The sequence below is a fragment of the Coregonus lavaretus genome (assembly GCF_964263955.1).
Source record: "Coregonus lavaretus genome assembly, chromosome: 7".
Lineage (NCBI taxonomy): Eukaryota > Metazoa > Chordata > Actinopteri > Salmoniformes > Salmonidae > Coregonus > Coregonus lavaretus.
Window position 1 is genome coordinate 30,055,330 of NC_139994.1, and position 27,767 is coordinate 30,083,096.

At 41.5% G+C, this 27,767-nt stretch overlaps 1 protein-coding gene across 3 annotated transcripts; it reads right to left on the reverse strand.

Annotated features, from left to right (window-relative positions):
• Positions 1-6,115: 6,115 nt before the first annotated feature.
• On the reverse strand, positions 6,116-27,350 carry LOC311132414 (splicing factor, proline- and glutamine-rich-like). Of its 3 annotated transcripts, none has more exons than XR_014613520.1 (12): positions 26,463-27,330; positions 25,595-25,783; positions 25,163-25,464; positions 24,952-25,047; positions 23,803-23,999; positions 23,624-23,708; positions 23,421-23,535; positions 23,297-23,339; positions 22,958-23,052; positions 7,289-7,340; positions 6,351-6,432; positions 6,116-6,219 (listed from the first exon to the last, which is right to left on the reverse strand). XR_014613520.1 is itself a non-coding variant. In XM_084165700.1 (10 exons), exons 1-10 carry the CDS (start codon positions 27,159-27,161, stop codon positions 19,508-19,510), a joined length of 1,935 nt encoding a protein of 644 aa, XP_084021826.1. In that variant the 5' UTR covers positions 27,162-27,350; the 3' UTR covers positions 19,116-19,507. The 3 variants fall into 3 exon arrangements, 1 of the variants encoding a protein (XP_084021826.1); XR_014613521.1 differs by having other exon boundaries at positions 6,327-6,432; positions 26,463-27,308; XM_084165700.1 differs by lacking the exons at positions 6,116-6,219; positions 6,351-6,432; positions 7,289-7,340 and adding an exon at positions 19,116-19,621 and having other exon boundaries at positions 26,463-27,350.
• Between the last annotated feature and the right edge of the window lie 417 nt (positions 27,351-27,767).

Below are 27,767 nucleotides of genomic sequence, written 5' to 3' on the forward strand. Positions count from 1 at the left end.
AGTATTTAGTCAGCCACCAATTGTGCAAGTTCTCCCACTTAAAAAGATGAGAGAGGCCTGTAATTTTCATCATAGGTACACGTCAACTATGACAGACAAAATGAGGAAAAAAAATCCAGAAAATCACATTGTAGGATTTTTAATGAATTTATTTGCAAATTATGGTGGAAAATAAGTATTTGGTCAATAACAAAAGTTTCTCAATACTTTGTTATATACCCTTTGTTGGCAATGACACAGGTCAAACGTTTTCTGTAAGTCTTCACAAGGTTTTCACACACTGTTGCTGGTATTTTGGCCCATTCCTCCATGCAGATCTCCTCTGATGTTTTGATGTTTTGGGGCTGTCGCTGGGCAACACGGACTTTCAACTCCCTCCAAAGATTTTCTATGGGGTTGAGATCTGGAGACTCCAGGACCTTGAAATGCTTCTTACGAAGCCACTCCTTCGTTGCCCGGGCGGTGTGTTTGGGATCATTGTCATGCTGAAAGACCCAGCCACGTTTCATCTTCAATGCCCTTGCTGATGGAAGGAGGTTTTCACTCAAAATCTCACGATACATGGCCCCATTCATTCTTTCCTTTACACGGATCAGTCGTCCTGGTCCCTTTGCAGAAAAACAGCCCCAAAGTATGATGTTTTCACCCCCATGCTTCACAGTAGGTATGGTGTTCTTTGGATGCAACTCAGCATTCTTTGTCCTCCAAACACGACGAATTGAGTTTTTACCAAAAAGTTATATTTTGGTTTCATCTGACCATATGACATTCTCCCAATCCTCTTCTGGATGCACTCTAGCAAACTTCAGACTGGCCTGGACATGTACTGGCTTAAGCAGGGGGACACGTCTAGCACTGCAGGATTTGAGTCCCTGGCGGCGTAGTGTGTTACTGATGGTAGGCTTTGTTACTTTGGTCCCAGCTCTCTGCAGGTCATTCACTAGGTCCCCCCGTGTGGTTCTGGGATTTTTGCTCACCGTTCTTGTGATCATTTTGACCCCACGGGGTGAGATCTTGCGTGGAGCCCCAGATCGAGGGAGATTATCAGTGGTCTTGTATGTCTTCCATTTCCTAATAATTGCTCCCACAGTTGATTTCTTCAAACCAAGCTGCTTACCTATTGCAGATTCAGTCTTCCCAGCCTGGTGCAGGTCTACACTTTTGTTTCTGGTGTCCTTTGACAGCTCTTTGGTCTTGGCCATAGTGGAGTTTGGAGTGTTACTGTTTGAGGTTGTGGACAGGTGTCTTTTATACTGATAACAAGTTCAAACAGGTGCCATTAATACAGGTAACGAGTGGAGGACAGAGGAGCCTCTTAAAGAAGAAGTTACAGGTCTGTGAGAGCCAGAAATCTTGCTTGTTTGTAGGTGACCAAATACTTATTTTCCACCATAATTTACAAATAAATTCATTAAAAATCCTACAATGTGATTTTCTGGATTTTCTTTTCTCAATTTGTCTGTCATAGTTGAAGTGTACCTATGATGAAAATTACAGGCCTCTCTCATCTTTTTAAGTGGGAGAACTTGCACAATTGGTGGCTGACTAAATACTTTTTTTCCCCACTGTACATAAAACATGCTGTAAAACTAGACATGAAGGAGTAAAAGATGAAATGTTGACACACTTTAAACATCCTGTAATCATTTGTGTATCAGGGGCCTGAACAGAAACAAACCAATTGCATTCAAACAAGCATTTTAGTCCTACCCTGCCAAAGGAAGCGGTTGACCAAAAGTGATACATTCATACTGTACATTTGTTATCTTCATTGAGGAAATACTGTAATGAGTCTTGTTGAGATAGACAGTGTGAATTAAGTTAGTTAGTTATTCAAAACCTGCACTCTAGAGATGAAGACATTAACTGACTGCAGCAGAAGGTGTGGTGTCAGGGGATGTGTGCTGCTGGGTTTCCATTCATGAGGTGTTTTAGTGCCTCACTCAGTTTCTCCTCCTATCCTCCAAGACACACAAACTCAGCATTGTTCTTGCACCACATTGTAGTTAGTGTTCCAAACAGAAACATATCCTCTTACACCTGAGATTTATGGAGGAAGGCTTCTGTTGTCAAAGCAAAGTATATAGTACCTCATTTGATACTTAATTGCTGGGAACTATACAATTAGCTTTGCTTAGCTTCTTTCCCAACAGAAGTTTAGTTAGGGCAATTAAATACAATTTCCAGACAAATCAGGAAATAATCATCATCCTTCCTTTCCTCATTATCTAATCAATTCACTATATGATAATGATACTGTATTATGAATCAATATCAGTATATATTTAAGATACAAAGACAACAGTTTAGATAGGCAATTGCAAAGGATTCTTACGCAATGTATCTTTTGAACATTGCACCAATGAGGAGACTACAGCACAAAACTCACTTGTAAAGAGTTCCTCCATTATATCTGGTTCGCAATTAAGTCCTCCAATAGCAAGAACAATTCATTCTGCAGCCAAGCTTCTACTGGTTGCATGGGCCCCAGGCTGGTCCTAGAAGTACGGGTATCAGCTTACCTGAGCGGAGTCGTGGTGGTCTGCCTGTGCGGGGCTTTAACGGCAGCTAGGGAAGGCAGTCGGACAGTGTCCCTTTGACGGGTCCCATTGGGCTGAGGCAGAGGGGGCACAGAGTTGAACTGGAGGTAGGTTCGGACTAGAGCTCTGCTCCTCTGCATGGCTCTCTGGTGCCTTAGCCCACCTGTGTCCAGGCTGAGGCCAGGACGGGCTCCGGCGGTGCTCATGTCTCCAGCATACTGCACAGGCCGTCTCAGTGTGTGCACTGGCGCCCCCGGGGGTGCATGCAGCCAGGTGAGACTGATCAATGATTCATGTTCATTAAAGATGCATCAATGAGGCAGGCGGGGTGGACGCCATCTACTTTTTACCCTCGCCCCCCTTTCCTTCTTCCAGAGGTCAACTTACACGGCTAGCAGGCAACAGGTGGTGCAGGGGCAAGTGGCTATTGGACCTCTTAGAAATGTAATGACATGTAGGCTGACCTCAATATATCCAGTTCTTATCACTGTTGCCGATTTAGCAATTAGGGTTTGTAATCGAGACTCATCAATCCTTCACCCTAACACCATTCCAAAGCTGCATTTATTAATAGGCCCCGTGTAGCTCAGTTGGTAGAGCATGGTGCTTGCAACGCCAGGGTTGTGGGTTCGATTCCCGCGGGGGGCCAGTATGAAAATGTATGCGCTCACTAACTGTAAGTCGCTCTGGATAAGAGCGTCTGCTAAATGACTAAAATGTAAATGTAATTAATAATCATAACATTAAATATAGTCTGTATTGTAAAACACATCACTTGGGTCCTGCGCTGCAGAAGTATCTGATGATCCACTCTTTAAATGTTGTACTTATTAGGGTAACAAAAAGTTTGTGGAGCAATAGTGCATATGTGGGCCATACTTCACCTCTTAACTTTAAAAAGTTGTATTTTTGATGTTTGGAGTTGAGAAATTTGGAAGCGTTCAAGTCAGAGCAAGGACTAATTAACAGTCTGCTTCATGTTGAATCTGAACAAGTCAAAACCACTGCTTTTAGGTTCTTTAAATGAATGTAATGGTCATATATGCCCCACGTTAACATTAGTATTTCCTGCTCTGTCTTCAGTTGCTCTGCATGAAAGCAACAATTACATCAGAGCAGTAATAAGGTCTTTGTCAGATATGGATTTTTAAAAAATGTGTCATGAAATGTCTACTCTAAATAACTAGAGCAAGGGCATTGGGGAAATGTTGGAGCAGTGTTTCTGCCCAAATAACTATGGCCTTACAGAGACTAGTGCCAGGATGTAATGCAGGTCAGACCAAAGAAAACCGACCCACATTCTCCATGTCTTCTGTTCCCTCGGTTTCAGCTTGCAGCCTGGTGCACCTTCAGCTGGACCATCTCCAGCATTGACAGCCAACCCACAGGATACAAGAGTGATCCAGCACAGGGAAACACTGCACCTTGGCCTTAATTGTAACTGGACAATCAGAGGCTTCCCAGACACAGGTGAGAATAGGCATGTTACAGTGGGGGAAAAAAGTATTTAGTCAGCCACCAATTGTGCAAGTTCTCCCACTTAAAAAGATGAGAGAGGCCTGTAATTTTCATCATAGGTACACGTCAACTATGACAGACAAAATGAGAAAAAAAAATCTCCAGAAAATCACATTGTAGGATTTTTAATGAATTTATTTGCAAATTATGGTGGAAAATAAGTATTTGGTCAATAACAAAAGTTTCTCAATACTTTGTTATATACCTTTTGTTGGCAATGACACAGGTCAAACGTTTTCTGTAAGTCTTCACAAGGTTTTCACACACTGTTGCTGGTATTTTGGCCCATTCCTCCATGCAGATCTCCTCTAGAGCAGTGATGTTTTGGGGCTGTCGCTGGGCAACACAGACTTTCAACTCCCTCCAAAGATTTTCTATGGGGTTGAGATCTGGAGACTGGCTAGGCCACTCCAGGACCTTGAAATGCTTCTTACGAAGCCACTCCGTTGCCCGGGCGGTGTGTTTGGGATCATTGTCATGCTGAAAGACCCAGCCACGTTTCATCTTCAATGCCCTTGCTGATGGAAGGAGGTTTTCACTCAAAATCTCACGATACATGGCCCCATTCATTCTTTCCTTTACACGGATCAGTCGTCCTGGTCCCTTTGCAGAAAAACAGCCCCAAAGCATGATGTTTCCACCCCCATGCTTCACAGTAGGTATGGTGTTCTTTGGATGCAACTCAGCATTCTTTGTCCTCCAAACACGACGAGTTGAGTTTTTACCAAAAAGTTCTATTTTGGTTTCATCTGATCATATGACATTCTCCCAATCCTCTTCTGGATCATCAAAATGCACTCTAGCAAACTTCAGACGGGCCTGGACATGTACTGGCTTAAGCAGGGGGACACGTCTGGCACTGCAGGATTTGAGTCCCTGGCGGCGTAGTGTGTTACTGATGGTAGGCTTTGTTACTTTGGTCCCAGCTCTCTGCAGGTCATTCACTAGGTCCCCCGTGTGGTTCTGGGATTTTTGCTCACTGTTCTTGTGATCATTTTGACCCCACGGGGTGAGATCTTGCATGGAGCCCCAGATCGAGGGAGATTATCAATGGTCTTGTATGTCTTCCATTTCCTAATAATTGCTCCCACAGTTGATTTCTTCAAACCAAGCTGCTTACCTATTGCAGATTCAGTATTCCCAGCCTGGTGCAGGTCTACAATTTTGTTTCTGGTGTCCTTTGACAGCTCTTTGGTCTTGGCCATAGTGGAGTTTGGAGTGTGACTGTTTGAGGTTGTGGACAGGTGTCTTTTATACTGATAAGTTCCAACAGGTGCCATTAATACAGGTAACGAGTGGAGGACAGAGGAGCCTCTTAAAGAAGAAGTTACAGGTCTGTGAGAACCAGAAATCTTGCTTGTTTGTAGGTGACCAAATACTTATTTTCCACCATAATTTGCAAATAAATTCATTAAAAATCCTACAATGTGATTTTCTAGATTTTTTTCCCTCAATTTGTCTTTCATAGTTGACGTGTACCTATGATGAAAATTACAGGCCTCTCATCTTTTTAAGTGGGAGAACTTGCACAATTGGTGACTGACTAAATACTTTTTCCCCCCACTGTATGTGATTCAGAGTTTAAAAGCTTTGATATACTGGTAGACAGGGATCACAATGCCTCAGTCAGAACAAGCTAAATAGTTCTACCAAAATCTATTCATGGCAGATCTATAAACATGTTATCATACTTGGTGATAATGGTAAGTGGATTTCCATGTAAAACCTGCACATTTAAGTTCAATCAGTTCTATTTAAATTGTTGAATAAGGAAAGTAAAGTGAATAGAGGCAGTACTTTATAAATATGACACTAAGTGGCATTGTAATTATGGCAATTTGACAAGCTCCACTAGGCACAATTTAGTACCAATTGTGTTAAATTATAAGAATAATTTACTATTTTGTCTGGTAAATTCCAGTGGAAACAGTACCGTAAAATGAAATGCTACCAGTGCTATTTGATGGCCAAAACATCCCTGTGGATAGTAGTCATAGAACTCTAGAGATGCACTATAACAATTGCAGATTTATTAAAAACAAAACTGCACAAGTCTCCAAGTTTAACCTTTTATTACAATAGTGTGTAGAAAAAAATAAAAATCTCCTCTTGAACTTCTAGCTTCTCTGCTGGTTGGATCCTGGTGCGACGTCAGAATTCCCTTATGGGAGAGAAAATAAGAAAAATGGAATGAGTCGTTACAAATAATGTCATCCATTGGAAATGTGAATCAAGGATTAACAGCGCAACCACACAATTTAGACTAACATGTTTAAGAATAGTTCCATCAACCTGCAGATCCATTTCCTTGCTTTAGGAGAGACCAGAGAGGCCTCTGCTCAGGTTTGTACAGACATCAGTCTCTTCAGTTAACCTGCAGCAAAGAAAAATAACATAAGTCAACAACTTCCACTTAGAACGAAGCAACATTGGCAAAAATCAGGAGGGTCCGGGGGTACACTCCCCCAGAAAAGAAAAATCTTGACAAGCCCTACAAAAAGATTTCCATTTGTTTAATATAAGCACTTAACCCCATAAGGTTGATGTCCACACCCCGTGGAAATCTAATTAGCATAATACAAAAAACCTCATCAAAATCCGTCAGTTTAAGCTAGAGATTGGATGCGTCTCAATCCACCGCATCCGCTTATGTCGCACTTTTGCATCTGCGGTGAAAGGTGACAGAGCTAGAGCAGTGTTTGTCAGACAGACATCCTGAAAATCGGTCTTCTCACAAAATCTGTAGCGTCCAAATGGTTTGGCCTACAAACTATTATGACCCCTCTATGGAAAGATGAGACTCTCAGGAAGATGACGGTTGTTTTGCTCTAGGATGCCCACAGGCCTCACAAGACTGGTCTGAAGGTCCCCGGTACCAGTTGAAAAAATTTATGGAAGTATATATGGAGACTGTTTAGTGCCAAAAATAAGGAATTAAATACAAAAACAAATGTTTCCCGATAGATCGATCGATAGGACACTTCAGAACAAACTTCCTTTAGATGTTTTTTGGGACTGTTGTTCCATGTAGTGAATCGGTTATTCAATGCGTTTGTATGGGGTAATAGTAGTAAGGCTAGAAATCATTTCTAATACTTTATTCATATTTTTTATACTTAGTCTTAAAATTCAAAATAAAATAGCTAAATTATCCTTGGTATGACCTTAAATTCCATATAGCTTAGTACAATGACAAAGTCTTTCACCTAACCACTCTGCAGGTAGCTTACCATATGTTAGACCAGGAGCAGCTCCTCAGGCTCCTACAATCACGCGAGGCCCCTGCAGTGAGAGAGAGAAACAATGAGCTTGAAGCTAGGAACTTGGGAAAGTGATCCTAAGACACTCCTATACAAATAACTGTGGATATGAGGGCTAAACTACATGGATGTAGAGGACTTTTGAAAGTGTAAATAAAAGTTTTTGGGAATTTAAATTACAAAAACTACAGTACAGGCATGCACTAGATGTAATTGACTGACAGACTTAAGAACTTGTGCCAAAATACATAAACAAATTAATTATAAAGCAAACCCAATAATAAGGGTGCATTTTGACAAAGTAGTAGGTATGTAGCCTACGTCACATTATAGCTAATTTTTTGTAACTTCCGTGGAAACAGGCAAATGCGTAAGAGCCATGAAACCAATCATGCAAATACGTGAGGACTGGAAACGGTTACAAAGCAAGATAAGCTTGACATTGGAAAAGTATTGTTATAGCAAATCCCCAAAACGTCAGAGGAGTTGCACCTATGAAGACGCTTTCACCTTATACATCATGATGGGCATTTGCGACGTCGGTCTTGCAGAGCGAGTTTGGAAAGGGCATTGCCCTTCCAGTAGTGGCCCTGAGGCCCTGGAGGGTTGTTCTGGCATCACACTCTGAAGGGGATACGGAGAAGCAGACTGGCCACTCAAAGAGGATACTTCAGAGGGGAAATGGATCACAGTGCAGACAGACACACTCGACAGCCCTGGGGCTGATTTCACTGCTCATGGTAGTTCTCTACACAAGACGCTTAGTCCAAGATTACCAACACTAAGTTTGCTGCATGAGTCACCGTTTACATACAAGCTGCTACACCAAGGTTGGCACAGTCCTTGTGAACTGTACAGAAGAACCCTTTACGATTGGCTGGCTGGTCACTGGCTTGAGAATGTCACTGATATAAGAAAGGACGATTGACGATACTTCGAAGCATGAAATGCACAAGGGAAAAAAAAAAACAGGATGCCATTTTTGGACAGTGCCACACATCGTTCCAAAGCATAGGCGAGAGAAAGAGAAGTGCCTTTGTATGGCAGCTGCCACATTAGAGTATCAAGTGAAGTGACCAAGTGCTCTTTATGAATAGCTAGGTTGTGAATAGACCCAAACCCAGTCTCCTGACTGTCCACCCGCCCAAGAATAGCCCAGTGGATTAACACTTGAAAATGACGCGTTCTAGTTGAGTTTAGCAATACACCAAAGCTGCATTCTACAGAAGTTAGGCTGTTCCCAGCCTAGACTCAGCTGTCAAGTATAAAATGAAATCAATTCAAGTTAATGTTGGTTATTCCCATTACTACCTCATCACATAATAACAAAGCTGGGTCTAACAAAAGTCATGTCAAACTAAAACCTTCCTAAATTACCTAGGGGAACAAATGAAAAAGTGTAAGATCCCAGGAGTAATGATGATCCGTACAACCAAGAAAATCTAGAAATTGAGGTTGCCGATCATGTATATGTCCAAAAAAACTGGGCTACTGGTATGTGACAAGACAGGCAGAAAAGCTATGACAAAGAGCCCAAATACCAATACTAGTACAATTCACTGCTCCAGTACTTCTGCATTGTGAATGCAGTGGCCGAGTCCGAATACCCATACTTGCGTCCTAAATAGGCCATTTGAGTATGCAAAAAAAAAAGTTTAGTATGCAACATTTAGAAAATCGAGTATAATTTAAATGTCATACTCAACAGCTGATCAATTAGATAATGGGGATGTGCTGCCGAAATCATCAAATAGTGGGAAACAACGCAATCTCGCATTGCTAAATGACGAAAATGTAAATGTAATGATGCATTCTCAGTATGCGAAAATAGAATGCGTCATAGCATTGTAATTGTTTAAAATAGTATGGTTTAAATGCCAGAATGTTAGTCATTTCGGCTCTTCATCTAGTAGAATTCAATGCACTTTTCCACAATGCATTGGAATAGGTGGACTGTGAGGGATTGGCCCTAGTTCTCTTCAAGTAGCCAAACAAAACCAGGCTACTTAATTGGGAAGATCTCGAATAGCGAAGCTTCTGCGGTGGTGTTCAAATGTAGGCCAAGTAATTTTTGTTCCCCTTAAAATGATTGAGTATTGCATCGTAGGCTAAATCTTTGAAAACAGAAGTCTATTTGATTTCTGTTCTCATTGAAAAGTGTTTCGTCTATTGGCCTTCATCAGCGCTTTTAAACTAAATACTAAACCATCTTATGATTACTGAATGCGTCGGCACCGGGGACTCGGAATGTGTCTGGGTTATTGATGTCATATTAAATTAGGCCTCTTGATTTTAACATATGGATTGTTTTAGTTTTGTAAGCTAGGCTACCCATTTAATTATTTCAATTTATGGATCAAGCCTTCGCAGTCATTATCTCGTTCCCAATGATCAGTGCTTTAGTGTATTATGTTGCTGTCCAGCGGTTCTGAATTTGCGATGCACCAGATGGTGTGTCAGAGGAAGGCCCCAAAATTGCCAAAGACTCCTGCCACCCAAGCCATAGACTTCACTCTGTCCGGCAAACGGTACCGGAGCATCGGCACTCGGACCAACAGGCTCCGAGACAGCTTCATAAGACTGCTAAATAGCCAGACCACTAAATAGTTAATGGTACACAAACTATCTGCACTGACCCTACGCACCCTGTCTCCCGAGGACAGAGTTTGAAACGCTTCACTACAATTGTTACTACCACACAAATCCGTCACACATTCAAAACACTACATGCACTTTTACTCATTTGCTGCTGCTACTCTTTCATTTACTCTATTATCATCATCATCATCAATCCAGATGCCTAGTCAATTCACCCCGCCTTCATGTACATATCTAACTCCCTCTGCACATTGATCTGGTACTGGTACTCCCTGTATATACACCTCCATTCTTGTGTATTTTATTTCTCGTGTTAGTTACTATTTATTTTTTACTCTGCATCGTTGGGAAAGGTTCTTAAGCAAGCATTTCACTGTAAAGTCTACACCATAAAATTTCATTGTCCATGTTTTTATTTGCAAAAGCCTTCATTTGAAAAGTTGCTATGTGTACTAGGCTATTTGATTTAATTTATACATGTTACAGCACTTTGGTTTCACTAATACATATGTTGAAATGGAACCAAATTATCAGTTTGTCTTCAGTCCTTTTTAAATACGATAAATGGGCTATAGTATAGGTCAAAAGTGAGTCTACCTATAACTAGCCTGAGTAGGCATATAACTCCATTCCTATTCAGAGTAGGGCTGACCCTAATTAGTTGACTGATCGATTGTTTGGTCGAAGATTTTTTTTATATGCGTCCATCTCAGAGAACTAATCCATTGCGGAGGCCGAAACTAAAATCCAATTTATGCTTGATCTGAAAATGTGGTCGGAGGCTCCATATGGAGGGTGTGACAATTGCGGAGCCTATGGAGGCACACAGAGGCCAAATCAAGCTCTGTACCGCATCGCCATGCGCCTTCCAAATGTTGTGGCTATGCGGAGGGCTCTGTATAACTCTGCATTGACATGATTGGTTGACGGTAAGTGGGGGCAGTACATACTGTATAAATACAAACTCACTTCCTTGACAACTTCCTTCACAACAGCTCTGCACTGCTCTGCACTGAATTTTCTGAATTCCGCAGAGGCTGTATTACCGTAAATGCTGCGTCAGATTGACTATGCAGCGCCCAGATGCACTTCTCTCCCGCCAATTTGCACATTCATTGTTTCATAACTTAATTGTATGAATTGTTTGCATTTGATTGTTAGTGTTTATCACTCCCCCATTACATATGTCACCAGCAGTACATTTACAGTTAATTCCAATCATTTCTAATCTACGTTTGTTTGGTTATGGTAATTTCTTAATGCATTCTTTATGATTCCAGTCTGTTACCGTTCTCATTGTCGAAGTGGACACTGATTGCAGAGCGCACAACCTATGCTACACTTGTGAGAAACAAGTTCTGGTTTATTTCATTCCATTTACGAGTTGTCAATTCAATGTAGTCATTGTCTTTTGTTTGGCGCGCTCCTATCAATGTTGAGTAAGGACGCACACCTGATTACGCATAGAAGTAAATAGGCCTATAGGCTACCTGGCCTGCGTGCAAATGTAGGCATATAAATGTGCCCATTTGGGGATCCGATAGTATTTGATTGGCTTAACACACCACCAATAATGAGCTGTGGAGCTTCTCAAAGTAATGTTGTTTTCTTCACCTCAAACAGCAAGCAAACAAAGTCTGTTTTTACATCCATTGAGAATGACAATAGTTTCTCAATGTATTCGAAAGATAACCACTCAGCGCGAATGGGAACAACGTCATGCTCTGATCTAGTGGAAACGTCGTAAAATAGGCCTACCTGATTACTTCTTATCAGCGCTTGACTTGGACTGAAATAGGTTCCGGTACTCATTTTGGGTGCTGGTACTGTTTATATTTAGGTGCAGGAGCTCCACAATACTTTTGAGCTAATATTCTATAAGAGGAACAGGCGCTCAAGTAGTAGAAAAGTTGAGGTGCCGGTCTGTCCCGAGCTCACTGGCGCAGGAAAGTGAGGGCCCAGAATATTTTATACAATGTTGCAAGTTCGCTAGTGCAAGTCTCTGGGGCGGACCCAAGTTAAGTTGATACAATGTTTCAAGTTCGTTGCAGACAGGCCATGCATAGTCAATGTAATTTATAGGAATGTGTTTCCCTTTTTTCATCAGGATACTTTCTACCTGCAGGCTGCAATGTTTTTATTGGCTTTATGTGGGCTATCTTTACATTGTTGGTAATGGCAATAGAAGTTGCTCTGGATAAGAGCATCTGCTAAATGACAAAAATGTAAAGTTACTTTTTAGGTTTGTATCATTTTCATTTGGATAGAATTTTGATTAACCACATGACAATGATTTTGAAATATGAAGACGTTATTATAAATTAAAATGAAACAGTTCCACGAAAATATGCATATGGAAACATAACTGGCACGCAGATCGGTAGAAATTGTCAAATATATTGGCATTCCACATGAGAAAAGGTTGCAAACTCCTTGTGTAGCCTATTACCGCCAACTTCAGGAGTAATGAACAGAATCTGTGAAAGCCAGAAGGAGTAGAATGGTTAAGTTTTTTCTTCTTCTGGTTATCTAGATCTCTGGCTCCCGAGTCATTTGTCTTATTTCATCAAACGGTAAGCTTAAAGCATTCGACAAGCTCAGTTGATTTTATTAAAACACATAGGGTTTCTATATACGGGGAAATTCGTAAAAAAATGTCAACAAATCGATTGGTCAAAAGAACGGACGAATCAGTCGACCCAAAAATACTTTGTTGGGGACAGCCCTAATTCAGAGTTTAGAGAAATTAATTGAATTGGAAATGATCTATTATCAGTCTAAAAATCAACCCCCACACTGCCCCGTCCCACCTACTCAGCCAGTCAGGAGCCGCTACTGTGTTGCGGCCGTAGCATACTGCATACTTTTAACTAAACAGTATGTGCTAAATAGTATGCGACGATGAGTACATAGTATGCAGTTTAAGTATGTAGTACGCTAGTATGTATATTCGGACAGAGTCTGAAGTCTGTTAAAATACATTGACAATTACACGTTAGGGGTCCTTCGAGTTTTGCCTTAATATTGAATGGACTGGGCAAATATTGCTAGCCAGTGTTGCATTGTAAACTCCCAAAAAAGCCAGTCCATGTAGAGCACACGAAGTTCAAATGAAATAAATTGGTCACCAGTATGATTCTCATTTCCCCAGACAACCCCCCCAACAAATGTCAAGCTCTGAATATTATTTTCATCAATGCTACAATGTCTATTGCAAATAACTAGTCCAACTTGAGTCAAGAGTCCTGTGCTCGAGTACTACGATACACTTTACCTGCAACATTTTGGCCTAGGTCTACATGATTTAGACTACTGTATCAAGGTTTGCAATATAGGCAAAGTAAATGCTGTTTTAATATTAGGCAAACACTGGACAAGCTTCACAAATCGCTTCCTCTATTACTTGATGAAATAGGATGTCATGATCAACAAAGCACCCCCAACCAACAACCAAATCAAATGGGATTTCCTGTGACTACCAATTGGTTACGAGTCCCTTCTACAGTGCCAAGGAAGCAAAGAATTCAATGTCAAAATCCTCCTATTGCCAGCTAAATCCAACCCCCCCACCCCGGCAATACGTTTGTGAGGCCTTTGCACTTGGTTTCAAAGGTCATTACAGCTTGAAAGAGAAGTATCTACAAAGAAAGTAGTTTATTGCACTGACCTAAAGTAGTGTTATGGGTATACACCATCATACACTATTCATTGTTGAGCCAGTGACACAGCCATCCATATACAGGTCGTTTCATACAGATACCAGCTTCAGTCAGAAATGGAAGGGAAAATATCAGATACTGCTCAGGCTAAAACACAAACATTGCCACAAGTTCACATACAGAGGGAGGAACAAGTACTGCACTGTGATTCCATTTTTCAGAAGTGTGATGCCAGAACCCCTGTATTGTCACATCACGTCAGGTGACAGAGGAAGGTAGAGCAGTTAAGTTTGGCATTTAAACAAATCATAAACAGGAACACTTACCTTTTCAGTGGCTCTGTAAGCATACCTCTCGCTGCACACAAGTCCAGGCTCTACTGTCCACTGACTTCTGCTGAACTACTGATCCTCAACGTAACCAACTGCCGGAGCCTCTACTTGGAGCCTCTACTGTGGAATGGGGCAGGCTGGCTGTTGGACTTTATTGCACAGCTACTGCACCCCCATGCACTCAAGACACTTGACAAAGACAAGCCTCTCGCTCCTTATTAGGTACGCAGGTCTGCTGAAGGGTGACGGGGAATAAGGGGAAGTTCTACCATAGACTTCCATCGGTTATACAAGGTCTTTGAAACAAAACTATTTCAGAGCGGAGTACTTCCATAATCCATATATAGCCAGGACAACACTACTCTAAAATAGATATACTGAACAAAAATAAAATGCAACATGTAAAGTGTTGGTCCCATGTTTCATGAGTTGAAATAAAAGATCCCCCAAAAAATTCCATGCTCACAAAAAGCTATTTTCTCTCAGATTTTCACCACAAATTTATTTACATCCCTGTTAGTGAGCATTTCTTCTTTGCCAAGATAATCCATCCACCTGACAGGTGTGGCATATCAAGTAGCTGATTAAACAGCATGATCGTTACACAGGTGCACCTTGTACTGGGGACAATAAAAGGCCACTAAAATGCGCAGTTGTCACACCGGCCTCACAACCGCAGACCACGTGTAACCACGCCAGCTCAGGACCACATTCGGCGTCTTCACCTGCGGGATCGGAGACCAGCCACTCGGACAGCTGTAATAAAGACCTTTCGTGGGGAAAAACAAATTAGGCTTGGCTGGGACTGACTTCCAAGTGGGTGGGCCTATTCCCAACCATGGCTGCGCTCCTTCCCAGTCATGTGAAATCCATAGATTAGGGCCTAATGAATTTATTTCAATTGTCTGATTTCCTTATGTGAACTGTAATCTTTGAAATTGTTGCATGTTGCGTTTATATTTTTTGTTCAGTATATATACACACTACCAGTCAAGTTTACACACCTTCTCATTCAAGGTTTTTTCTTTATTTTTACATTGTAGAATAATAGTGAAGATATCAAAACTATGAAATAACACATGGAATCATGAAGTAACCAAAACAAGTGTTAAATTAAATCATATATTTTATATTTGAGATTCTTCAAATAGCCACCCTCTGCCTTGATGACAGCTTTGCACAGGCTTGGCATTCTCTCAACCAGCTTCATGAGGTAGTCACCTGGAATGCATTTAAATTAACAGGTGTGCCTTCTTAAAAGTTCATTTGTGGAATTTATTTCCTTCTTAATGCGTTTCAGCCAATCAGTTGTGTTGTGACAAGGTGGGGGGGGGGTTATACAGAAGATAGCCCTATTTGCTATTCGGTAAAAGACCAAGTCCATATTATGGCAAGAACAGCTCAAATAAGCAAAGAGAAACGACAGTCCATCATTACTTTAAGACATGGTCAGTCAATACGGAAAATGTCAAGAACTTTGAAAGTTTCTTCAAGTGCAGTCGCAAAAAACATCAAGCGCTATGATGAAACTGGCTTTCATGTGGACCACCACATGAATGGAAGACCCAGAGTTACCTCTGCTGCAGAAGATACATTCATTAGTGTTACTACCCTCAGAAATTGCAGCCCAAATAAATGCTTCACAGAGCTCAAGTCACAGACATCTCAACATCAACTGTTCAGAGGGGAAAGAAACCCCTGCAAAGAAACCAATACTAAAAGGACACCAATAAGAAGAGACCTGCTTGGGCCAAGAAACACGAGCAATGGACATTAGACCGGTGAAATTTGTCCTTTGGTCTGGAGTCCAAATTGGAGATTTTTGGTTCCAACCGCCGTGTCTTTGTGAGACGCGGTGTGGGTGAACGGATGATCTCCGCATGTGGGGGTGCTTTGCTGGTGACAATGATTTTTTTAGAATTCAAGGCACACTTAAGCAGCATTGCTACCACAGCATTCTGCAGCGATACGCCATCCCATCTGGTTTGGGCTTAGTGGGACTATCATTTGTTTTTCAATAGGACAATGACCCAACACACCTCCAGGCTGTGTAAGGGCTATTTGACCAAGAAGGAGAGTGATGGGAGTGCTGCATCAGATGACCTGGCCTTCACAATGCCCCGACCTCAACCAGATTGAGATGGTTTGGGATGAGTTAGACGGCAGAGTGAAGGAAAAACAGCCAACAAGTGCTAAGCATGTGGGAACTCCTTCAAGACAGTTGGAAAAGCATTCCAGGTGAACCTGGTTGAGAGAATGCCAAGAGTGTGCAAAGCTGTCATCAAGGCAAAGGGTGGCCATTTGAATCTCAAATATAAAAAATTGTTTAACACTTTTTTTGCCCTAATGATTCCATGTGTTATTTCATAGTTTTGATGTCTTCACTATTATTCTACAATGTAGAAAATAGTAAAAGTAAGGAAAACCCTTGAATGAGTAGGTGTCCAAACTTTTGACTGGTACTATATATAAAAACTAAGGGGTGGCCTACATCCCCACTACAGGTGCATATAAACAAAGCTAGCTACATTTATCTTAACCATTAGTTTGTCCCCTGATCTGTGATTCCATCTGCAAACAGATAAGAGTATGATACTAGTGCTGCGTTTAGACAGGCAGCCCAATTCTGATTATTTTATCTCACTAATTGGTCTTTTGACCAATCAGACCAGCTCTGAAAAGATCTGATGTGATGTCAAAAGACCAATTTGTGGGAAAAATATCAGAATTGGGCTGATTGGTCAGCCCAAGAAGCTCAAATAAAGCATCCCCTGGTCATTTTCTTTGTTAACATAAGATCTCCACAGATTAAGTTGAAATTCCATTTAAAGATGTCTGATCTTTCTTTCTCAGTATATTGCTACTACGAGGCCTATATCCCACGGAGTTTCCTGTAGGCCTACATTAATTAGTATGGCAAGTTGACCAACTTTGTGAGTAGTCCAGCAAGAGCTGACAAAGAGTTCACCTAGAAACATACACCCTAAGAAACATTGCCAGATCCAATCATTGGTCTTCTTGTTACTCAGCCATTCTGGCAAACTTAATTCAATCGTCTTCCAAATCACCTAGATACATTGGGAATAACACCCAGTTAGAATATTAGATGGGGTGTCCGTTCCAATTTCTTGTTAATCAAAACCATTTCACCAACTGGTACCCTGTTACATTACTGAACAGTGACTTGAACCTTAACTGCCAACTCTTCACTAAGGCAAGACAGTCTTTATCAGGTTGGTCTGTTTAAGACAAGTCACAGGAGTAAACTGTATTAAGTGCTACTCAGTTAGGCCTATGATTTCTTGGTTTAGAAATGTCTCCTTTACACACTGCAACCTTTAAGGTGGCCAAACCTGTCAAAGAAGAAATATACAGAAAACAAACATACAGGAACAACATTGAATGGTTTACATTACTTTTGTCAAGGTATCCAATCAGATATTTGTTTAGACGACAACGGGTTAGATAAACTGAATGTTTGTAGTCATTTGAGTAACATGCTGCACAACCATGATCAATCTTTTTGCTGTAATTGTTGAGTTCGAAATTTAGACGAAATTTTAAGAGCCTATTGAGTTCAATTACATAGTAACTGGTGCTATTTCCATAACTATAAAAAACAGTACAAAACAATTCAAACTAGTAGGAGCAAGTTACCTTTAATAAATAAATAAAATGCCTACACAGGAAACATTCACTTCTCTGTAGCCTTTTTGGTTAAAAAACCCTGATTGTTTTAATTGCTGACATATCTAGCCTTTGGTGTGCGTCGCCTTAAGTCTCACTTGGAAAATAGATTTAGAGGTCTAATCAAACGTACTATGAAGATGTTCGAGGTATGAACGTGCCAGCACGTTATAACCAATTTGTTGTAATTTTGTTTAATGCCAACATTGGTTCAATACTGTCAATCTGCCCTAATCCTAAAAAGGGAAAGTTTGAGGCCATTATTTTATTCCCCGGAGTCAAATGAACTTGTGGCTACCATTTGTCTCTGCATCCAGTATGAAGAAAGAGGTAGTTTAGCAAGCCAATACTAACTAGCTTAACGCAGACTGGACGTTCAGGTAGAGCTAACATCCTCAAGACTTAGTCTTTGCGCGAAGCTAGCACTAACGCTAGCATTGGCTCGCAAAACTCTCCATCATAGTGGATGCAGAGGCATAAAATGGTAGCCACAAAAGTTAATTTCAATGATGGTTTCAGACTTAGTTGTCTAATCTGCACATGTGAAAATTCTAAGTGACAGTGGTACTCGCTGGAATTAATCAGTTCACATCACACTTGGTTTATCAACAGCGCTTAGGCTAGGAAAGCTACTAAAGGAATTCATGGAAGGATCCATAAAAGTGGAAAAGGGAGGCTGAAAAGTTATGGTAGCATGAAGGGTAAAAGCACACGCTACCGTTTCCCCTCAGTTTCTCGTAATAACATGCCATTTGAATTATGACCTACACACCTGTCAGACAGTGGCTGGGACAGGTATTATTTAGGGTAACATTCGTAGATCCTTTTCATACATTCGCTTGTATGATACATACATTCCAATTAAACAGATGACATAATGCAATGTCAAGAGACACTGATGAAGTGCTGCTTTGAAACGTTAACTGTGGTCAAGGTGGACCTTTGACCGCTGTTCAATACGTAGCCGGCTTGGGAACAATAGACGAGTCCAACATACTCCTTTTTTGTCAACGCAAAAAAAACAGCAGTTGTCAAAGACCATATCACTTCAATTAGGGCTACACAAAGTCATACCTTTGTTAATGAAAGTTGCAAAACTGCACCAAAACTGTCATTTTAACTGCGACTTTCCAAGGACATTACAAAATCCAGATTTTGTTTATTTTTTATAAACAAAACACTACTAGAAGCATTAGTCACGTTTGACACCAGGACTGCTTATTTCCGTTGTCAAAATTGGGCTCCATAAAGACAATTTCTACTAGGACTAAATGTGCTTTCTCTGCTTTATCAATACTGTCTCAGTATACACATTTCTTCCATTTCGTTCACATGGGAACATTGTGTTAGTTAACAAAGTCAACCCCGGCATCCAACATAATAAATCCAGGTTATACTAGACAATATATATGTCAGTAATTGATCCACTTAATAGATGGCTGCTAGAGCAAAAGTCTTGTAAACTCTTGCTGGGCTTATTTAGGATAACTTGAAATTGGGCTAAAATAAACTTTAAGAGGGTTTGGAGAGAACCAATTGAAGTCTTTATTGTAAAGTTACATGTTTTACTTCAAATCTTAAATGGCAAAAAACACAGCCATTGAAAGGTGAGAAAATTTGACATTTATCACCATTTACGACACGAGTCACAGAGCATGATACAACTGGAAAGAAAGTTATACATAGGTGGGATAGCACTATGTGATCACTGAGGGTGACCAATTTATTAAATTTCACACTACTCCAAATACAAAATCAAAAAAAAGAAAAAACCTAACTTGCCATAAAAATGAATGAGTCTTCAGGCTAAAATGCAAGAACACTTTCAACTTAAATACAACAATTGACTCAATAATGTGAAGATGTTCAGAGAATCTACACAAAAACGCTGCTATGAATGACACTGAACAGATTTAAAAGCGGGGCTTCTTGGCAGGCCCATCAAACTCCTCACGGACCCTGCCAAACCCTGGGTTGTTTGGACCCATTCCCCCCCGGCCTCCCTGAGGGAAGTTTCGCTCATTTCGCTATTGGGATTAACGACCATACCAAGGAGGCAGATTGTAGGGGGTGAGGGGAGGGCAGTGCGATGGCACACAGTTCAAGTCCATATTCAGGGGAGGGGGTAGAGAGAATTGGTTTTGTTTGAGAGCCATTTGACAAAATAAACAGCAGGAGACACGTCCAAGGGAAACGTTCGTTGAAATAGTTCCAATACGCAGATCCACAGGTGCCACAGGTAACATACGGAGAAGGAAGAAAGGGTAATGTTTTCGTTAGTTAGGTCCTACCATAGTCTGCTGTGCATGCCAAAGGCTGGGCTACATCACTCACTACTGGCATCATGTGGAGAATTTTGGGGAAGACTGCCGGTTTGCTATGGCCAAATGTTAACGTTTAATGCCAAAACCTATAGGTAGGCCAGACTGGCCAATTGATAAATGCACTTCAGCGCTACAATTCCACTTTTTTTTTTTTTTATGCTTTGTGTAGAACTATCAGGCATACTTTTCAATATAGCTGTAAATCTTTGTTGCTTGCGTTGCCTTTATTGCTTAAACACACAAGTAGGATATCACTGCACAACTACAGTATTGCTGACCTTTCAAATGGCAGTAAAAAAAATGGGAAAAATATGATTTTAAATCAATGAGCCTACATGAAGTCTTGCCCAGTTGTTACACTTGAAGCTTTCATGACCTTAGTAATACGCTGGACGGGGGGTGAATTTCACATTACAAACTACAAGGTCTACAGGCTCGCCAATAGGCTAGGCCTAATTCAAGTAGATGTTAATTGGCCTAATCCTGCCATGTCATTTGCAGGGTCTAGACTTTATTTCACCAACCAAACCTTCTACAATTTACTACGCATCACATATTTGGAAATATGCCAGTAGTTGGGCGAAAGAGGTGGTCCATACTGGTTAAAAGACTCAAAACTGAAGTTTCACAGCGGGTGTTCCTGGACGAAAAATACCATGTTTCATTTTGCATACACACAAATTGCCACCCTGCTCCTGTTCACTTCTTGTGGCAAAATACAATGTTTTTAGAAGGCAAATTTATTTTTCTGAAGTAAATCTCAATTTCTTTATGCAAATGGATGTTATAGAAGGGTCCTTACACTTTTTTTGGTGTTTTGGCTTGATTGAGAAACTTACCCCAGGTGCAATTCACTTCCTCATTGCGCAGTATCAGAGCACGCAAAAGACACGAACAAAACGTAACAAAAAAAACACGTCCTTTTAGACACGCTGTCAGTATAGTGATGTTGTACACATTACATTGTGTCATTCCGAACTTTATCCACAACGTTATGTTCCATTTACTTCGACTCAAACAGTTTCTTCTAGCAGCTGTTTTGCGCAGTCGGTGTCCATGTACTATAGGGACACGCTCGGCCTGCAAAGCTGCGTGGGGTAAACAGCGCAACTTGACCAAAATGGATTACAACGTTGCGAAAAAAGTTTGAAATGACAATTTCATGTGTACAACATCTAAAGACATACATTACTATACTAAATGGATGTATTTGGGTGCTTTTGTTCATGTCGTTTGCGTGCCCTGATCCTGCACAAGGAGCAATGAGGAAGTGTATCGCGGCTGGGCTAAGTTTCTCAAAAACAAGCCAAATCACAAAGTGTATGGACCCTTCTAGAACATTTCAGTTTTACATCAAAAATAGAGATTTACTTCAGATATAGGAATAATGTCCTTTAAGGTGTTCTACAAATTTGTAGACCGTTTTCCCCAGTCGTATTCAGAACACTTCTGTTTGATTTAAGCCATATTTTACACTAAAATGCATAAACTCTAAAAATGAATGATCACCTACAAGTGTGTTGATCTAGACCCATGGTGTAAAAAAAAATGTATGTATTAATTGTTGATTCTATTTGGACACAATTTTCCTAAAAGTTGCAGGCTTGGGTAAGGTAGCCTTAGCCATATCAGCCATTTTGTGCGAACTAATAAATGCTTGGCCAATTAATGGTAGTTCTGTCAACTTGAGTAAATGGCATCCTGATTTGTCATTGCTTCCATGTGTGTAGCGGCAAGACCAGACAGAGAATCTCTGCAATCACTGCACTAAAATGTTGGTTCATTTGCATTGCTTGCACTGAAGAACAGAAAAACTGACATGTGGAGCTATCAGTAAGACACACGACAGATACGTTGTCGGACTGCACAATCCAGTATCGAAAAGCAACAACTGCTCACCATTGCAAAAGCAGCCGACCTGTTGTGCTGTTTTTCCTGTCAGATTGTTTGCCACCCTTACGTCAAAGCGGCTGTGTTCCATTACATGAATTGATAGATCCTTGACAGTATAAAAACAACTCATACAAATCACAAGTTGTATCTATTTTTAAATGGACTTAAAACAGCTTTGCGTCAGACCATTTATAAGGAAGTTACCAGATATCTAACTGGTGAACTTATTAATTGCATTTAGCCTATAATACAAAAGGGCATTAACACACCTGCTTGCCATAGGCCTAATGCGGAGGCCTTCATCACATTCTGGGCCTTAATGAAATTAGAGGATTTCACCCACAGGGTACAAATAGCACAGGTATCCAAGCAGTCAACGCAATGCCTGTCACCCTCAGTTCTTCATATTGTGTTATGCAAGTTGCACTAAGGAGCTTACTCATTAGCTTAATGGTATGTCAAGAGACACATTTGCTTCATAAAGCAACCTGTACTAAAACCCCTCATTTTAATTGCTTGGACAAGGTGGTGGCTGGGGAAATGTTACAACAACTAGGGAGTCAATCCATGACACAAGAGAACGTTGCAGGAAATTCACTTTTCACAAATGAGGCCCCTAAAAATATTTCCAGGTTACACCGAGACACCATCTGTACCATTTCATGTGATTGCATGAAGTTCAATGACAGTATGGGAAAGTACTTCAACTAAAAATGTTTTCTACAAATAGCCACAAAAAAATGCTGCCGGGTGACATCTTTCCACTTGCCAAGAAAATGTGCCTGTCTGGCTCACACAAGACAGGGCTTGCAATAGGTCCATTACACAAAGTAGGAGCTTTGAAAAAGCACTGGAAAGCAAGTCACCGGGTTTAGTACAGGCTGATTATTTTCAGCTGAAATACAGGCTGTAATAGTAGAGGAACTGAGGGGACATGCTGTTGCAGAAAACTGTCTCAATCTCGACATGGCACAGACGCCTCAGAAGAATCACACAAGCTTTCATTTTTCTGCCATACGCTTCCAAACTGGGCCGACCGGAGCAAAACCATCCACTTCTCTCCCCGATGACAACTACAGCAACCAGTTGAGAAACCCACACCCAAATGGGCCCTATTAGTGTTGGAATCCATTTGGAATACATTACCATTTCGTTGGGCATCATGGCTCCCCCAGCGTTGGGTCCCCCCATGCCTTGGTGTCCCATGGGGAACTTCTGGTTGGGTGAGCCAAATTGATTGTCTAGTAGGGACAACAGGACTACACGTCATACATTAAAATGAAAGTCAGGGCAGCCCTAGGGGGCAATGTTGTCATATGCTTTCATAAAGTGCAGTCTCAAACTTCGTATTCTTGTTTCAAAACACATTTCTGGGTCCAGCTGAAAATGAAGATATGGGTAGCAAGAACACAGCACAAAAAATTACAGTTCATGAAAACAAATTGTTATAAGATATACTAAATAAATAAAAAATATACTACTCACCAGCCATGCCCATGGCGCCACCCTGAGTCATTCTCATATCCCTCTGAAATCAAAATAGTAAGACTCATATCTCAAACGCAAATGTCAAGGTCTGAATGGTTGTATGGTACTCTGCTCAACTTACATTGTCCATGAAGTTGCCACTTCTGTAGGCCTCCTCACGCTTGCGGCGCATTTGCTCCTCAATCTCCCTCTGGCGGAGCATCTCCTCCTCGCGTATGCGACGCTCCTCCTCCTGCCTGTTATGCACACTGTCACGTTTCAGTAACATTCCAATGAATAAATGAAGTGTGTGGAACAAACAGTTACTCAAACAAGTTTTAATACCTGAGCTGCATCTCTTTCCTCTTCTGCATCTCTGCACTGTGCATCTCTTCCATGCGTCGTAGTTCCTCCTCCCGCCTCAGCAGATCTAAACAGAGTGCAAGAACATACATGTAAGACACTGCTACATCTAACTACTTTTCTTTTTTGAAAAGTGGTCGCCTCTTTCCAGCTAAACTTGCCTTGGCGGATCATGTTGGCCTGGTGCACATGGAACGCGTCGTCCATCTCTCCCTCCAGTTTCTCACGGGCTTCGCGGATGTTCTTCTCCACCTGCTGGCGCTGCTGCTTCTCCATGTCGTCCAGGGACTTCCAGCGCTTAGAGTATTCAAACTCAAACGTGCCAGGACGGGCAAACCTGGGTGGCTCCTCCCGCTCCCTGCAGCCACACAAGTTTGGTTAAAATAGAAAGTTGTAACCAAGACATACAACAAAGAGGGGTACTCAAGATGGGTAATCCTTTTATTGGAAAATCAACTGGAATGGGTTTTTAACAGCTGTGGCATCTGCTAACCCAACCCCTGGTAAAAACTTTTGCCCAATGAGGCCCACCGTAACGCACACTCATTTTGGACTTTAACCCTTTTCAAACACTGTTTGAGCTAGACTTCTGGGTTGTGGCATTAGATTCAACTATTTATTCTGCATCCGTAGATACCAACCATTCGTATGTGTGATTAACGGGGGCTGAGCTAGAGTGTTGTTGGTGAGACACGGACAGATCCCGAAGGGCCCCGGGTCTTTAATACAAACTTTTAAAAGCTGAGACTCAAGAACACTTAACATGTTTTGCTCTCTGACACTCACAAGCTACACAAGAGTTGTTAGAAGGTAAGGGGTTCTTCCACATAGATCATTGGAAATCCAAGGACATGGTGTCTATAATACTGTAATAAGCTCACAGTCGATGTATAAATTCACGTGCATCTGGTTTTTGCTTTGGAGGCGCCAATTTATTATTTGTCAATAAAACTCATGAATGCAACTGTTTAATGTTTTGTTGTTTTCTACTTGTAGCCCTGGTGGTCCTGAAAAGAAAATGGTAAAACACTTAATTGTGAGGCTAAATATAAAAGCTGGACATAAATGAAAAGCAGATTGCTGGGATCTCGGGAATGATAGGGTTAGCAGTGCAATTTGCATGGCACACTGGGCGGCACCTGGCTACAATAGCTATATTTGCACTTCCCATCTCAATTCAAAATGAGCATAACATCACAAAGGAGTGCTGTGGGTGTGGTAATAAGAAAACAAAATATGCACACAAATCAAGCCCAAAAAGCCATACGCTATTGAATTAAAGCTATTTAGTTATATGAAGTGAGGGTTACTTATGATAGTTGTGGTTCTTCTGTGCCAGTTTCTCTGGTAGACCATCCTCGTCATCATATTGTTCAAGGGGCTCAACGACGATTGGACGAGGTGACCTAAGACATTAAGAGTATCAATTAATTACAGCGTAACAGCATGAGCCATTTGGAGAAACCTTCATGTGCATTTCATGTTCTACTGAATGTTGCCAAATAAATATATATAACTTACGTGGTGAGCAAGAAGACTCCATCGTTGCAACGATCCAGGGCCTTTCGTGCAGCAGGCTTAGAGGCAAATTCAACAATGCCCTTGCCAGTGGAGCGCCCACGATCATCTACAATTACCACAGCCCTTTCTACCACTCCAAACTGGGAGAAGGCCTCCTCCAGTAGCTCATTGGAAACAAAAGGTGACAAGTTCTTCACAGACAGTGCAGCAGAGTGAGTTGCGAAGCGCACCCGAAGCGGTCTGCCTTTCATGGGCACATCATCCAGTTCAGCTTTAGCTATCTCAGCCAATGCACGTGATTCCTGGAATGGTAGAAATTAGGCTTTTACATTTTAACTAGACAGGGCACTAAACACAAAAATTACAATGTTTATGGTAGAGCCAATTACCAAAAGGACAATGTTTATGGTAACTACAGTGTGGTGCACTTACCAGGCGTATGAAGCCAAAGCCTTTGTTTTTGTTGATGAAAATCTCACTGGGCTCGCCATACTTCGCAAACAGCTTCTTGAATGTGTCATCTGAAATATCATTTGGAAGGTTTCCAATGAAAAGGCGGCATCGTTGAGTGTATGTCTTCTCGCCAGGTCTGCGCAGCGATGACAATGTCGCTCTCAACTCCTACAGACCGAGACAACGTTCAGTTCAAATTCCAATACTAAAATGTCCATGATATTGTGTTCATAGAACATGACTACGATTAACGTTAATTACAAATACAGTAAACATAACCAAAATGTAAAAGTAGTTGGGATAAGATTAGCTATTTGGTTTGTATGAAATTATCATGGGGACAAAGAAAGGATCCACAGTGAGTCCTACTAGCTACCTACGGTATGTGTTTCAACCGGTTGCATGTTACTCAACCGATTTACACCCCCCCCCCCCCCCCCCACAGTTGAGGAAAAAAACCCTGTTTTTAGTTTACGTCTTCTCAGTGACTTTCTTCCATGCGCTTGTAACGGCGTCGTGTGGATGCATATCTAGCAATCAGCTTTCAGTAACATTGTCGAAATGTACCCGTGGTTTAAAAAACATATACACTGTCGTCGCTAGACTCTCACAAAATGGCCGACGTATCTCCCATGTAGCCACCTAGCTTAATTAGCTAACGTTAGGGGGCTAACTCCGCAACGTGTTACGTGTAGCTCAATGGGCCCACTTATTTCACATAACACAGTTGTATATCTGACGTAAATTAAAGAGACAGTTTATTCTAGCTAAGTAGCTAGTTAACATGCTAATTACGGAATGTTAGTTAGCGTGACTGGGTAACGCGTCGACGTCGTTAGTCACTAACCTTGGGGTGCTGGGCTTCCTCCGCCTCCATTGAAGTATTCTGAGTTTGAGGTTCAGGTTTTTTGTTAGCGGGTGCAGATTTATGCCCATTTCCATTGGCGTTGCCGGGTCCTGGTCTTTGCTGGTTCCTATTCATTTGGTTTGGTGGGGGAGATGAGAGTGCTGGTTTCTTCATTTGGTTTGGTGGGGGAGATGAGAGTGCGGGTTTCGGAGGAACAGGCTTCGGAGGTGGGGACTGCATTTTTGGTTGAGCCGCCGGAGCAGTAACTGCCGCCGCTGGAGGTGCTGCTGCGGTTGCCGGAGGTGCTGCTGCGGTCAATGGAGGTGCTGCTGCGGTCACTGGAGGTGCTGCTGCGGCCGCCGGAGGTGTTGCTGCGGGCGCCGGAGCCGCGGCCTGCTGTACCGGGCCCTTCATGGTTAGCGCAGGGCCAGGTGTAGGTGGTGGCCGAATCGGTTGAGCGCCTGGCTGGGAAATAGTAGGTGGCAGTGGCTTCTGAGGAGTTATCTGACGTATCTGGTTGGGTGGTTTTCCAAAGTTACCGGGATGAGGCCCTCTTTGAAAGGGGTGTTGGTTTTGTCTGAAATTATTCAGGTTACCCATTCCACCTCGCATCGGACCACCAGGCCCAGCTCCACGGCGTTGAAATCCAGCTCCACGGTTATTTCCTCTAACGTTAATGTTAAATCTGTCCCGAGACATTTCTGCGTTGTAGGATCACTGGATAAAAATAAACGTAATATAACGTCGAGTAAATGTAATGAAACGTTGAAGAATGTCGCTAACTGCTTTTGTTCCGAACCGCTCTTCTTCTTTTCTAAAATGGCGATTCAAAAACGTCGTCGTAGTGATTTTGAAAGGAATCGCGCCTGCGTATCTCCGCCCAGATGTATTTACATATCGGGCGTCTCCATCTGATGCGGGATAAAAACAACAACTATTTTTGATGCAAATCATTTCACGGTCCATGTAACGATTATCAGTCTAATAATCTAAAACACTTCTTCAAATTGAATAATATAAAATTAGTTTTAATTTCTTCAGTTCTCAATTGTCTGATCCACTCGTTTAAATGTAATACATTTGTCAATTTCAGATTTTTCTTCAATGTAAAATTGAGATTTTTATATCGTTTTTCAAATGTACATTTATTCGTTTCAAAATGAAAGCTCAAATATTAGTGTGGCTGAAAAACGGGGTGATTTCTAGTATGTTGCTCAAGTGGAAGCTACCACTTAAGTGCAGGGGGATTAGCCTATAAATAATGTGGTAAATTAATGTTGTCCTTGGAGTTGAAGTCACACACAC